Source organism: Podarcis erhardii (genome assembly GCF_964252035.2).
Source record: "Podarcis erhardii genome assembly, chromosome: 2".
NCBI lineage: Eukaryota > Metazoa > Chordata > Lepidosauria > Squamata > Lacertidae > Podarcis > Podarcis erhardii.
Genome location: NC_138498.1, coordinates 122,711,395 through 122,726,624, shown reverse-complemented (window position 1 = coordinate 122,726,624; position 15,230 = coordinate 122,711,395). Strand labels below are relative to the sequence as shown.

The 15,230-nt window shown below is 46.7% G+C and overlaps 2 protein-coding genes across 4 annotated transcripts in view; both read left to right on the top strand.

Annotated features, from left to right (window-relative positions):
- Nucleotides 1-4,113: 4,113 nt before the first annotated feature.
- LOC309337067 (uncharacterized protein) lies at nucleotides 4,114-13,971 on the top strand. 3 transcript variants are annotated; one of them, XM_081853733.1, is made up of 5 exons: nucleotides 4,114-4,235; nucleotides 6,521-6,687; nucleotides 10,316-10,460; nucleotides 10,969-11,034; nucleotides 11,999-13,495. In XM_081853733.1, exons 2-5 carry the CDS (start codon nucleotides 6,628-6,630, stop codon nucleotides 12,664-12,666), a joined length of 939 nt encoding a protein of 312 aa, XP_081709859.1. In that variant the 5' UTR covers nucleotides 4,114-4,235; nucleotides 6,521-6,627; the 3' UTR covers nucleotides 12,667-13,495. The 3 variants fall into 3 exon arrangements, with proteins under 3 accessions (XP_081709859.1, XP_081709858.1, XP_081709857.1); XM_081853732.1 differs by lacking the exon at nucleotides 4,114-4,235 and adding an exon at nucleotides 4,616-4,640; XM_081853731.1 differs by lacking the exon at nucleotides 4,114-4,235 and having other exon boundaries at nucleotides 6,236-6,687; nucleotides 11,999-13,971.
- LOC309336346 (uncharacterized protein) overlaps nucleotides 7,151-15,230 on the top strand; it is a gene marked incomplete at its 3' end in the record, with an annotated part of 43,490 nt that continues 35,410 nt past the window's right edge. The window contains exon 1 of the mRNA XM_081851968.1: nucleotides 7,151-7,375. The remainder of the gene's footprint in view (nucleotides 7,376-15,230) is intronic.

Genomic DNA, 15,230 nt, shown 5'->3' with positions numbered 1-15,230 from the left:
GGTCAAACACCGAGTTCAAGTTCTGCTTTCCAATGCTTGCAGTGACGCTCTGTCTAACCTCTCCCCTAGTTATGACAGGACAGGGAGTTTGGAGATTTTGTGGTTTTGCTCTTCCTGTTCTGTGGATTAATTTAGCCTGTATCTGAGGGGATTTTGTACCAGAATCTCTGATTCACGTCTTCCCCATTTCCAGGGTACACAGATGTTTGTAGGGGAAAGGTCAGCTCTTAATTTTTGCTGCTTCAAGCAGTATGCAGTTAGCTAAGGCACAGCTTCCCTTTTGATTCAAAATGGATTATAAAATACTGTAAGCCTTGATTATGTGTGAGCATATATGAATATATTGATTTCTGATAACTGATTATATGAATAGCATAGGGGTAGCCCTTCTTCCTTGCCTCATTCCCCCCCTTTTCAAGCTCAGAAAGAAGATTCATCACCAGCCCACCCCATATTTTGCCAGAATGAAGGTCCTGGGCAACCCTAGGTCCTGGGCAGGGAAGGGCCTTACCCAGCTTCAAAGAAGACCCCACCCCAGTTTAGCAAGAGATGTTGCGCTGGGAGGGTTGGGGTCGGGGATTGAACCTGCAACCCTGCGCATTGCGGGAAAGCGCCCAGCCCCCTTCTTCCCCCCAACCCCTACACCCCCTCCTTTTCCTTGGGGTGGGGAGGGAAGTCTCCCTCTAGAAGAGAGGCATCCCTTCCCTCACCCCCCCACCAGCCCCTTTCCACTCACCTTTCCAGGTTACCCCCCCAAAAAAATGGTGGTGGTGGGGGAGCAGAGTAGAGGAAGGGTGAGAAGAAAAGACACCCACCCCACCCCAGCTGACAGCCTGTGGCCTCTCTAGGAATGCAAGAACCCCTCCCACTCCTCCTCCATAAAGAAAAATGATTGATGGAGGAGGAGGAGGAGGAGGAGGCAGGGATGGCCGGAAACGGAGAGAGAGCGCTGCTTCCTAGAGAGACAGCACTTCCGCCCCCTCCCCGTGGGAAAGGAGCAGGGTATTGTCCCACGCGACGCGCCTCTGCTTCTGCCTTCTTGGCAAGGGAGCGTGTGGGTGCAAAGCGGCTTTTGGGGGTGCAAGGGAACCGGGGTGGGGAGGGAGGGAGGGAGGGAAGGAGCCCTGCTCCAGGCAGGGGGTGGAGGCAAGCAGAGAGGCAAGGAGGCCACTTCTGGAGGAGGTGGGGACATAGGATGCTGCTGCCTGATGCACCGTCGGCCAATTGGGGCATCCATAGAATCCTAGAGTTGGAAGAGACCACAAGGGCCATCGAGTCCAACTCCCTGCCAAGCAGGAAACACCATCAGAGCACTCCTGACATATGGTTGTCAAGCCTCTGCTTAAAGACCTCCAAAGAAGGAGACTCCACCACACTCCTTGGGTGGGGTATAAATAAATCATCATCATCACACATACTTCATAGAATCATAGAATCCTAGAGTTGGAAGAGACCACAAGGGCCATCAAGTCCAACCCCCTGCCAAGCAGGAAACACCATCAGAGCACACCTGACATATGGTTGTCAAGCCTCTGCTTAAAGTCCTCCAAAGAAGGAGACTCCACCACACTCCTGGGCAGCAAATTCCACTGTCAAACAGCTCTTACTGTCAGGAAGTTCTTCCTAAATAAAATTTTAAAATAAGGATGCAGCGAAAGGGAGGTAAGGGGAAGTCGATTGAAAGAAGTTACAAGAAAATAAGATTATGAATTTATTTATGTTTGATTTGTTTATGTTTGTTTGTATTTTGTGATGTGTTTGTTTTTTAATTATGTGTTTTAAAAACTGAATAAAAATTATTATATATAAAAAAAGGAAGTTCTTCCTAATGTTTAGGTGGAATCTTCTTTCTTGTAGTTTGGATCCATTGCTCCGTGTCAGCTTCTCTGGAGCAGCAGAAAACAACCTTTCTCCCTCCTCTATGTGACATCCTTTTATATATTTGAACATGGCTATCGTATCACCCCTTAACCTCCTCTTCTCCAGGCTAAACATGCCCAGCTCCCTTAGCCGTTCCTCATAAGGCATCGTTTCCAGGCCTTTGACCATTTTGGTTGCCCTCCTCTGGACACGTTCCAGTTTGTCAGTGTCGTTCTTGAACTGTGGTGCCCAGAACTGGACACAGTACTCCAGGTGAGGTCTGACCAGAGCAGAATGCAGTGGCACTATTACTTCCCTTGATCTAGATGCTATACTCCTACTGATCCAGCTCACTCCGGGGTTGCCACCTGCCCTCCATAATACAGGATTGTCCCGTATTTCAGTGTGAAATGCCACATCCTGTATTGATACAGTTTTGTCCTGTGTTTCTGCCAAGTTAGGGATCCTCTCCGAATGCCTGTCTTTGAAAGGGTGTGTGAAAGGTCATGAATTTAAGATCTGGGTAGCAAAACAAGAGGCAGATTTGCAAATAGGTTGTGTGTGACAAATTCCAGAGGCGCCATCCTGCAATAGCTTGCAATCAATTGCTTTGAAGTCGCTTCAGCATCAGATTAAAAAACAGAGGCAGACTTGCAAATACAGTGGTACCTCGGGTTAAGAACTTAATTCGTTCTGGAGGTCTGTTCTTAACCTGAAACTGTTCTTAGCCTGAGGTACCACTTTAGCTAATGGGGCCTCTTGCTGCTGCCGCCCAATTTCTGTTCTTATCCTGAAGCAAAGTTCTTATCCCACGGTACTATTTCTAGGTTAGCAGAGTCTGTAACCTGCAGCTCCTGTAACCCGAGGTACCACTGTATGTGTGTGTGACAAATTCCAGAGGCGCCATCCTGCAATTGCTTGTAATGGATTGCTTTGAAGTCACTACAGCATCAGATTAAAAAAAAACACACATTTACCCACCACATCAACCTGTCCTGCATTTTGCCAGAACAAAGGTAGCAGCCTTACTGTACTCTACACGGACCGGCAATGGTGTAGTGTGGTGCAGTGTGGTGGTTAAGAGTGGTGGACTCGTAATCTGGTGACCCGGATTCGCTTCCCCGCTCCTCCACATGCAGCTGCTGGGTGACCTTGGACCAGTCACACTTCTTTGAAGTCTCTCAGCCCCACTCACCTCACAGAGTGTTTGTTGTGGGGGAGGAAGGGAAAGGAGAATGTTAGCCGCTTTGAGACTCCTGAAGGGGAGTGAAAGGCGGGATATCAAATCCAAACTCTTCTTCTTGTGCCCTCTATCTTTCCCAACATCAGGGTCTTTTCCAGGGAGTCTTCTCTTCTCATGAGGTGGCCAAAGTATTGGAGCCTCAGCTTCAGGATCTGTCCTTCCAGTGAGCACTCAGGGCTGATTTCCTTCAGAATGGAGAGGTTTGATCTTCTTGCAGTCCATGGGACTCTCCAGAGTCTCCTCCAGCACCATAATTCAAAAGCATCCATTCTTCGACGATCAGCCTTCTTCATGGTCCAGCTCTCACTTCCATACATCACTACTGGGAAAACCATAGCTTTAACTATATGTACCTTTGTTGGCAAGGTGATGTCTCTGCTTTTTAAGATGCTGTCTAGGTTTGCCATCACCTTTCTCCCAAGGAGCAGGCGTCTTTTAATTTCGTGACTGCTGTCACCAAAGCGGGAAATCAAATCCAATATCTTCTTCCTCTTCTCTTCTGCATGCAAAGCTTCTGTGCTGTGGCCTTTCCAACAGGGCTCAGCATCAGGGCATCTGTCTTGCATACAGGAGGCGCCAGGCTAATACATATAACCATAGAATTGTAAAAACAAAAAATTCCTTCCAGTAGCACCTTAAAAACCAACTAAGTTAGTTCTAGGTATGAGCTTTCGTGTGCATGCACACTTCTTTGGAAGGGATCCGATGGTCATCTAGTCCAACCCCCTGCAAAGCAAGAATCTCAGCTAAAGCACGCATCCCAGGTTGGCATCTAAGCTTTGCTTAGAAACCTCCAAGGAAGGAGAGCCCACCACCTTGTAAGGGAAGTCCATTTTGCTAGCCAGCAGCTGTTGCTGTCAGGTCTTCAGTTGGCCAACGGGAGCGCGCGTGCGTAAAACTCCCAAGGCTTGCAAAGTGGGGGCAGGTCCTGCCACTCAAGTCTTCCGATTTTGGGCAAAGGAACCCAGCCCTGCTTCCTAGAGAGGCAGGAAGTATGATTCAAAAAGCTAGGGAGGCGGAGGAAGGAGAGAGAGAGAGAGGGAAGGAGATTGCTGAAGGGGCGGGACGCCATCCCTAACTCGGCCTGGATGGAGAGAAAGGAGCTTGGAGCAGGCAAAGGAGAAAGAAAGGGGTGCGCAAGGAGGAAGGCGCGCGCGGGGGGGTTGCTTTTGGAGGAGGGTTCAAAGGAGCCCCACCCCCAGCTTCCCTACTTAGGAACCCCCTGTTAGAGCAGCGTGGGAAGAGGCGCATCCGTGCAACCCACTTGCAAGGCGCGCAGTGGTTCCCTGCGCAAGATCCACCGCGATCCAGTATCAACGCTGTAGTCCTAGGCTATGGAGAAGGAGTGGGGGGTTGGGGTGGGGAAGACGCCCTTTCTTGGGGGAGAGGGGGAAACGCGAGGGGGAAAAACTCCCTTTCTCCGCCCAGTAGGTGCATGTAGGTAGTTTGCAGACTTCTTCTTAAATATCTCATGGAAGAGGGAACCAGCTTGTTTTCTCCTGCACCGGGAGGGTGGGACCAGAACCAATGGCTTCAGGTTGCGTGAAAGGAGAATCCGACTAAACATTTGGAAAAACCTTCCGACAGTAAGAGCTGTTTGACAGTACAGCGGACGCTCGGGTTGCAAACGTGATCCGTGCAGGAGTCACGTTCACAACCCGCAGACGCGGGTCGCTATTCGGCGGTTCTGCGCATGCACAAAGTGCGATTTGGTACAGTGGTGCCCCGCAAGACGAACGCCTCGCAAGACGGAAAACCCGCTAGACGAAAGGGTTTTCCGTTTTGGAGGCGCTTCGCAAAACGAATTTCCCTATGGGCTTGCTTCGCAAGACGGAAATGTCTTGCGAGTTCCTGCGGGGGTTTTTCCCTTTCCCCCTCCTTTTTCTAAGCCGCTAAGCCGCTTATCAGCTGATCCGCTAAAAGCCGCTAAACCGCTAATAGCGCTAAGCCGCTAAGCCGTCAATGGGCTTGCTTCGCAAGACGAAAAAACCGCTAGACGAAGAGACTCGCGGAACGGATTAATTTCGTCTTGCGGGGCACCGCTGTATTTCTGCACGTGCACAAGCGCCGGAACCCAGAAGTAACCCATTCCGGTACTTCTGGGTTCGGCGCGGTGCGCAGTCCGAAAATGCATAGCCTGAAGTATCTGTAACCCCAAGGTATGACTATAGAATAGACTCCTTCTGTAGGTGGTGGACTCTCCTTCCTTGGAGGTTTTTAAGCAGAGGTTGGATGGCCATTTGTCATGCATGCTTTAGCTGAGATTCCTGCATTGCAGCGGGTTGGACTAGATGTCCTTTGGGTCCCTTCCAACTCTAAGATTCTATGATTCTCCAGCTGCAAAGTGGTCACCCAACTGCCTTGTTTTCAGTGCAGGGTCTTCCGACCTACCCCATTTGGCTCAGGGGACATAGCCTTGGAGGGGAAGTTATATGGCGAAAGGTGGGGCTGGGGTTTGCTGAACTGTTCTTTACGAAGCCGACTCAGAATCCAAAACCCAGTCACGTGGGTGATCTGGGTTGTTTGTTCACTGAATTCATTTCCTACCTTTTTCTCCAAGGAACTGAAGGCGACCTATGTGGTTCTCTCCTTCCCAGTGCAGGTGCCAGGCTATTTTGCGCCCTGGGCAATGCTAACTATCAAAGAAGTTTACCTATGGGACCACCTCTCCTGGTATGCCCCGCAGAGGACCTTAAGATCCACAAATGACAACATTTGGGAGGTCACAAGATGGTTAGACTTGTCTCAACCAGGGCCAGGGCCTTTTCAGTACTGGCCCCAACTTGGTGGAACGCTCTGACACAAGAGACTAGGGCCCTGTGGGAATTGACATCTTTCCGCAGGGCCTGCAAGACAGAGCTGTTCCACCTGGCCTTCGGTTTGGACTCAGTCTGACCCTTATGTTTCCCTCCCCTTATGGTCTTGATCTAGGGGCTACTTTTAAAATGAGGCTGCATTTTAAATTGCATTTTAACCTGTATTTTGAATTGGTGGTGGTTGTTTTTCCTGTTATGTTTTTACTGTAATTTTACTGGTGTTAGTTGCCCTGAGCCCGGTTCTGGTCGGGGAGGGCGGGGTATAAATAAAATTTATTATTATTATTATTATTAGTTATAATACGATAAACAAACAAACAAACAAACAAATGAAAAGAGACCACCAGCTGAGTACTGAGGGAACTCGTCGTTCACAGATCATATATACATAGATCAGTGTTTTCCAGACTTGGGTCTCCAGCTGGGACTACAATTCCCATTATCCCTAACCACTGGTCCTCCTAGCTAGGGATGATGGGAGTTGTAGTCCAAAAAAAAAAACACAGCTGGAGACCCAAGTTTGGGAAACACTGACGTGGGGGGGGGGGGGACAAAAGTATGAAGGATGGAATTCTCCTCACTCCGTGTCTCTCCTTTGCAGGCATTTGCAAGCTACGCCCTATTTTAAAGGACATCTTCGCAACAGCTCCGGGTGTCCCAGGAGTGGTCCAGTTTAGGCCTCTTCTGTCATCTCCTCCTGGCAGCACAATGGCCTCCGAGACACCGTCTGTAGAAGGAGCAGACAGAACTGCCAGGCAGCCATCCCAGGTAAGGAAAGGATTGTTTGGGCAGCTTGGATTGAGTCTCTGTGGGCTGAGTGGGGAGGGGCTCTGAAAGAATATGTCTTTAAAAAATAATAATAATAAATCTTTATTGAAAGTTCATAAAGTACATAATTATATGTGCACTGAACATGGTGAGACGTAAACAAAAAGAGAAACAGAACCGGTGCATAGAATCATAGAATAGAATCATAGAATCATAGAGTTGGAAGAGACCACAAGGGCCATCGAGTCCAACCCCCTGCCAAGCAGGAAACACCATCAGAGCACTCCTGACATATGGTTGTCAAGCCTCTGCTTAAAGACCTCCAAAGAAGGAGACTCCACCACACTCCTTGACAGCTCTTACTGTCAGGAAGTTCTTCCTAATGTTTAGGTGGAATCTTCTTTCTTGTAGTTTGGAGCCATTGCTCTGTGTCGGCTTCTCTGGAGCAGCAGAAAACAACCTTTCTCCCTCCTCTATGTGACATCCTTTTATATATTTGAACATGCCTATCATATCACCCCCTTAACCTCCTCTTCTCCAGGCTAAACATGCCCAGCTCCCTTAGCCGTTCCTCATAAGGCATCGTTTCCAGGCCTTTGACCATTTTGGTTGCCCTCCTCTGGACACGTTCCAGTTTGTCAGTGTCCTTCTTGAACTGTGGTGCCCAGAACTGGACACAGTACTCCAGGTGAGGTCTGACCAGAGCAGAATACAGTGGCACTATTACTTCCCTTGATCTAGATGCTATACTCCTATTGATGCAGCATAGAATTGAATTGGCTTTTTTAGCTGCCGCGTCACACTGTTGGCTCATGTCAAGTTTGTGGTCAACCAAGACTCCTAGATCCTTTTCACATGTACTGCTCTCAAGCCAGGTGTCACCCATCTTGTATTTGTGCCTCTCATTTTTTTTGCCCAAGTGCAAGAGGGATAAATAAAGGGGGGAGGGGGGAACCCAAAACTGCGTACTTTGCAAGGTAGTTATTGTACTTCACCAGATCAATTGCAAGAATGGATTCCAAATACCATCAAATTTTGTCCATGGCAAGTCTGCATTGATAATGCAATTTGTTTGTATGTTGCGAGTCTGTATAAGTCTTCAATCCAATCGTAGATGGGAGCCGCATTTTTATTTTTCCAATTCATCAGTACAGTGATACCTCGGGTTAAGAACTTAATTCGTTCCAGAGGTCTGTTCTTAACCTGAAACTGTTCTTAAGCTGAGGTACCACTTCAGCTAATGGGGCCTCTCGCTGCCGCCGTGTCGCCAGAGCACGATTTCTGTTCTCATCCTGAAGCAAAGTTCTTAACCCGAGGTACTATTTCTGGGTTAGTGGAGTCTGTAACCTGAAGCATCTGTAACCTGAGGCACCACTGTATCAGTCTTTTTGCTGTGGTAAGGGCATTGAGAGTCCACTCGTATTGTCCTTTTGTAAGGTTCCATGTGCTAGGTATACAGTAGTGCCCCACAAGACGAACGCCTCGCAAGACGGAAAACCCGCTAGACGAAAGGGTTTTCCGTTTTGGAGGCACTTCGCAAAACGAATTTCCCTATGGGCTTGCTTCGCAAGACGAAAATGTCTTGCGAGTTCCTGCGGGTTTCCCCCCCTTTTTCCCCCTTTTCCTAAGCCGCTTATCAGCTGATCCGCTGATAAGCCGCTTAACAGCTGATCCGCTAAAAGCCGCTAAACTGCTAATAGCGCTAATCCCCTAAGGTGTCAATGGGCTTGCTTTGCAAGACGAAAAAACCGCTATACGAAGAGCTTCACGGAACGGATTAATTTCGTCTTGCGAGGCACCACTGTATAATTATATATACTATAATATACACACACACACACTATAATAATGCCTTGTTGTCTCCATGGGAGCCAGTGTGGTGCAGTGGTTAAGAGCGGTAGACTCGTAATCTGGTGAACCGGGTTCACGTCTCCGCTCCTCCACATGCAGCTGCTCGGTGACCTTGGGCCAGTCACACTTCTCTGAAGTCCCTCAGCCCCACTCACCTCACAGAGTGTTTTTTGTGGGGGAGGAAGGGAAAGGAGAATGTTAGCCACTATCACTATCCTTCGAGTAGTTATAAAGCGGGATATCACATCCAAACTCCTCTTCTTCTTCTTCTTCTTCTTCTTCCTCCTCCTCCTCCTCCTCCTCCTCCTCCTCCTCCTCCTCCTCCTCCTCGTTTGGCCTTATATCAGAACCTCCTGACAGATGGGGGCCAAGGGCCCATCTAGTCCTGCACCCTGTTCCCACAGAGGCCACCCAGATTCCTGTGGGAAGCCCTCCAAGTGAGACCTGAGTCCAATAGCCCTTCCCCTCTTGTGATTCCCAGCAGGTATAACTGCTTCAAATTTTGGAAGCCGACGATAGCTGTCCTGGCTAGTAGCCACTGATAGCTTTTTCCTCTCTGTGAATTTGTCAAGTCCTCTTTTCGAGCCACCCATCTTGGTGGCCATCACTGAAAGATCTCAAAGGGACAGCATCCAACCACTGTGTTGGATTTGTAACTGGCTGACTGACCGAACCCAAAGGGTGCTCATCAATGGTTCCTCTTCATCCTGGAGAAGAGTGACTAGTGGGGTGCCACAGGGTTCTGTCTTGGGCCCGGTCTTATTCAACATCTTTATCAACGACTTGGATGATGGACTCAAGGGCATCCTGATCAAATTTGCAGATGACACCAAACTGGGAGGGGTGGCTAACACCCCTCACCCCACCTCACCCCAGAGGACAGGATCACACTTCAAAACGACCTTGACAGATTAGAGAACTGGGCCAAAACAAACAAGATGAATTTTAACAGGGAGAAATGTAAAGTATTGCACTTGGGCAAAAAAAATGAGAGGCACAAATACAAGATGGGTGACACCTGGCTTGAGAGCAGTACATGTGAAAAGGATCTAGGAGTCTTGGTTGACCACAAACTTGACATGAGCCAACAGTGTGACGCGGCAGCTAAAAAAGCCAATGCAATTCTGGGCTGCATCAATAGGAGTATAGCATCTAGATCAAGGGAAGTAATAGTGCCACTGTATTCTGCTCTGGTCAGACCTCACCTGGAGTACTGTGTCCAGTTCTGGGCACCACAGTTCAAGAAGGACACTGACAAACTGGAACGTGTCCAGAGGAGGGCAACCAAAATGGTCAAAGGCCTGGAAACGATGCCTTATGAGGAATGGCTAAGGGAGCAGGGCATGTTTAGCCTGGAGAAGAGGAGGTTAAGGGGTGATATGATAGCCATGTTCAAATATATAAAAGGATGTCACATAGAGGAGGGAGAAAGGTTGTTTTCTGCTGCTCCAGAGAAGCGGACACGGAGCAATGGATCCAAACTACAAGAAAGAAGATTCCACCTAAACATTAGGAAGAACTTCCTGACAGTAAGAGCTGTTCGACAGTGGAATTTGCTGCCAAGGAGTGTGGTGGAGTCTCCTTCTTTGGAGGTCTTTAAGCAGAGGCTTGACAACCATATGTCAGGAGTGCTCTGATGGTGTTTCCTGCTTGGCAGGGGGTTGGACTCGATGGCCCTTGTGGTCTCTTCCAACTCTAGGATTCTATGATTCTATACCCTTCCCTATCAGGAGGATGGTGCATGGTGAACCTGTTACCGTATTTTTTCTACTTCCAGGGCCTGATGACCTTCCGGGCTCTCTTGACCTTTGAGGAGGTGGCTGTGTTTTTCACGGAAGAGGAGTGGGCCCTTCTGAATCCCAGCCAAAGGGCTTTGCACAGGGAAGTCATGGAGGACAATTATGAGACGGTGGCCTCGCTTGGTAAGGACATTTTTCTTTCTTATAACAATAACAATAATTTATTGGCTGGTTTCCAATAATAGGGAACCAGGCGGAGGGACTTCTCGGTAGTGGCACCCGCCCTATGGAACGCCCTCCCACCAGATGTCAAAGAGAAAAATAACTACCAAACTTTTAGAAGACATCTGAAGGCAGCCCTGTTTAGGGAAGCTTTTAATGTTTAATAGGTTATTGTATTTTAGTGTTCTGTTGGAAGCCACCCAGAGTGGCTGGGGAAACCCAGCCAGATGGGCGGGGTATAAATAATAAATTATTATTATTATTATTATTATTATTATTATTATTATTATTCCACAGCATCATTCCAAAGTGATCTTGCTGGGACACAGGACACAGACCTGTTCTATTCAGTTCATGCAGGAGTCACAAAATCAAAATAATACCTTTTGTTAGCTTTTAAAAGGCTCGACTTTGAATTGCTGGGTATTATGTGACCAAACCTCAGCCACCTTCTCTGATTCCTTGACAGAGTCAGACCTCAATTCCTGTTGGAAAGGAGAAGATCTGTTGGGAAGAAAAAGAGAGACATCATCGGGTAGGAATTAACTTTGTTTGGGAGCCATCTTCATAATTTACTCACCTGTCTGCTACTTCGAAAGCAGTTTCCAAACCTTCATTTCAGGACCCTGGTGACATGTTTTGCATGTAGATGATCTTAGATTTAATCCCTGGAATTTTGTCACTGCAGCTAAAGTCATTGGAATCACAGAGCAGCTAGTGATCTTCCCAGTTTGGCCTCTTTCCCAGCTTTCCTAGACTTCTGTTTTCCTCCTTATTCTTGTAGAAATGTATATACCAGTGTTGTTACAAAGGAGAAGATACCATGTGCATCTAATTTTAATGCCATCATGTGGTATATGGACCAGAAAGGAATAAGAGGTTGTGCGGGATTCTGGAATGTTCAAAAGGTGACCTTGATTTCAGCAGGTCAGTAACGGGGGGCAATCACATAGATGCAAAAAATCTGAGAAACACCTAACTGGGCTCAGTCTGTGATTGTTTCTGCCTTGAAATTAAATGTGATTCTTCTTAAAAGCAAGGTACAATAAAATAAAAACATTGCTTTACAAATACTAATAGTATTAAAACAAATTGAAGGCAGCAAAGGACTATTATCAATAAACTTATTATTCCAGGGCATTACAAAGAATACCCATATTTCAGTGTTTTACCAGGTTGAATTATGTGTTGTTGTTGTTTAGTCGTTTAGTTGTGTCCGACTCTTCGTGACCCCATGGACCAGAGCACGCCAGGCACTCCTGTCTTCCACTGCCTCCCGCAGTGAATTATGTGTACCCGTCTATAATAAGCTAATATAATCATTGTTATTATTGACCAGATCTTATCAAACTATTCAAATACAATAGGAGATGTAATTTCCCCCGGTTCTTGGGAACAGTTTTTCTGTTTTGCTGACTTAAATAAAAGTATTAAATTTTTAAAGGATGAAAAAGAATAGAGATATAACATGCTTTCCCCTTTCCTTCTGCACTCTGCAGATGGTGTACAAAACAATGAGCTACATAGGAAACCACATATGGAGTCGTCGGCAGCAGCCAAGCCTGAAGTTGGAAAAGAGATGCTTGGAAATCACAAGGGACCCAGAATGCTTGAAAAAAGAACATACACTGTGATGAAATCATTTACCTGTATGGAGTGTGGAAAGAGCTTCAGTCTGAGCTGTAACCTTATTACACACCAGAAAACCCACGCAAGGGAGAAACCATTTAAATGCAGGGAGTGTGGAAAGTGCTTTAATAGGAGGAGTAGCCTTTGCAGACATTTGAGAACCCACACAGGAGAGAAACCATTTGAATGCATGGAGTGTGGAATGAAATTTAGAGCAAACAGTAACCTTACTGAACATCAAACGATCCACACAGGGGAGAAACGGTATCAGTGCATGGAATGTGGAATGAGATTTAGAGTGAGCAGTAATCTTACTACACATCAGAGGACGCACACCGGGGAGAAGCCGTTTAAATGCATGGAGTGCGGCAAGAGCTTTACACAGAGCAGTAAACTTACTGTACATCAAAGAAAACACTCAGGGGAGAAGCCATTTAAATGCGTGGAGTGCGGAAAGAGCTTCACACAGAGCGGTAGCCTTACTAAACATCAAAGAACCCACACACGGGAGAAAACGTTTGAATGCATAGAGTGCTGAGAGCACCTGAGTCTGAGTAGTCACCGTACTCATCATAAAAGAACTCGCAGAGGGGAGAAACCATTTCAATGCAGGGAGTGTGGAAAGAGCCTTAGAGTGAGCAGTATGCTTACTTCACATCGAAAGTACACCCACACGGGGGTGAAGCCATATAAATGCAGAGAGTGCAGAAAAAACCTTTTGGCAGAGTAGTCGCCTCATTCATCATCAGAGAATCTACACCAGGGAGAAACCGTTTAAATGAATGGAGTGCGGAATCCGTTAGTCAGTTTACTTATCAGAGAATCTACATGGAGGGGCCTCTGGGGAAAGCTGTAGCACTGGAGAAAATCTCTGATTAAGACCTTGAGGGATTCCCTGCTTGTTGTGGTACACAGTCCTGAGTTTCCTATGGAATTCTGTTATTCCAAGTAAAAGCAACAAGATGTTGGTTTGAAGAAATCCTGCTTACGGCTACTTTGCATAGGCACACACCCAGCACTCATTAAAGCCTCTTTAACAGCCTAGTCCCCTACATAATCCATAATCTGTAACCATGGTTCTCAAACTCCTGTCTTCAAGGGCTGTCCTGAGTGACTGAGAAACTGCTGAGCGTATTTCTGGACCACTTAATGATTGTTCTGAAGTTTAGCAATCATAAGGTACTGTTCTAGATGCTGTACAGTGGTACCTCGGGTTAAGAACTTAATTCGTTCTGGAGGTCTGTTCTTAACCTGAAACTGTTCTTAACCTGAGGTACCACTTTAGCTAATGGGGCCTCCTGCTGCTGCCGCCACGCCGCTGCTGCGCGATTTCTGTTCTCATCCTGAAGCAAAGTTCTTAACCCGAGGTACTATTTCTGGGTTAGCAGAGTCTGTAACCTGAAGCATCTGTAACCTGAGGTACCACTGTACAAGGAATTCAAATTTCAAACCAACAAAATTCAGTGACAAAGCAATAAAGGTCCTATTAAAAAATCAATGTGGAGAATATTAAAAATACAATTAAAACACAATAGAAGTATTTGATATGATAGGTCCGCCACACATTCTGTGGTCCACAATCCTCAGTTTGGGAACCCCTGATCTATGCCTGGTTTTCACCTCAACTTACTATTGGACCCCATATTTCAGCACAGGAGCTTATAAGATTTGGAAGACTGGAAACAAGTTTCCAAGGATGAACTTTTTGAATGAACTTGGACTAGTTCATTCTTGATAAGGATGAACTGGAACTAGTGGTAGTTCCTTTTTTAAATGGGTTTTCCAAGCACTGGTCCCATAAATCCCATAGAAGCTGCTACCCTTAGCATAGTGGATTGGAACAGGGAGGGGAAGTTCTGCTAGATTTCAAGGCCTGTCCCCCCCCCTTTTTTTTATTTATTTCTGGATTTCCTGCTCAAGATCTGTACATCCTCTTTTTCCTTGTTTATTGTGTGCTTTTTTTAAAATGCTTTGTGCTTGCATACTACCTTAAGCTTAAGTAGGATGCTATCAAAGCACCTCAGTCTGTCCCCAATTTTCCTTTAATGAGGGAAGCTCCAAGTCTGAATTCAATGGAAGTTGAACTGTGTACAAGGGGTGGACCCTTTTGTGTTCACCTACTGGCCAAAACATTGGGTCCTGATCCACAGGCTGCCTGCTTCATCAGATCCTTTCTGCAGTGATTTTGGTTTTCACATTCCATCTTGTTGGTTACCGTTTTGGCAGGCCTAGTTCCCCATTCTTACAGACGGCAGGGTGGCATTTTTATGTGTTAGTTGTAGCTCGCCTCTGTGGGTTTTTTTGGGGGGGTGGATAGGTGGGGGGCAGCCACATGTCATGTAAAAAAAAGGCCTACCATGTTACATAATAGCCATTGCTCACCAATGGAAAAGAAAGCAGTGGTTTTCTTTTCTTTGGCTTGAACCTCTGTAGGGGAACAACCCGGCAGCTTTCCCAAGGTGAATTCTAGGGCTTGGCCAGGCTGGGCCACAGTGGGGCAAATTGTGAAGGGGGTACAAATATGGCTGCTTGGGATGTGACAATACATACTTCCTCAACTAGGGCCAGGGCCTTTTCGGTACTGGCCCCAACTTGGTGGAACGCTCTGTCCCAAGAGACTAGGGCCCTGCAGGACTTGACATCTTTCCGCAGGGCCTGCAAGACAAAGCTGTTCCGCCTGGCCTTTGGTTTGGACTTAGTCTGACCATTCTGTTTCCCTCTCCTTATGGTTTTGATCTGTGGGCTACTTTTAAAATGAGGCTACATTTTAAATTGCATTTTATCCTGTATTTTAAATTGGTTTTTCCCCCATTAATTTTACTGGTGTTAGCTGCCCTGAGCCCGGCTCTGACCAGGGAGGGCGGGGTATAACTAAATTATTATTAAAACAAAATAAAAAAATTCCTTCCAGTAGCACCTTAAAGACCAACTGAGTTAGTTCTAGGTATGAGCTTTCGTGTGCATGCACACTTCTTCAGATACACAAAAGCTCATACCTAGAACTAACTCAGTTGGTCTTTAAGGTGCTACTGGAAGGAATTTTTTTATTTTGTTTTGACCATGGCAGACCAACACAGCTACCTATCTGTAACTTAAATTATT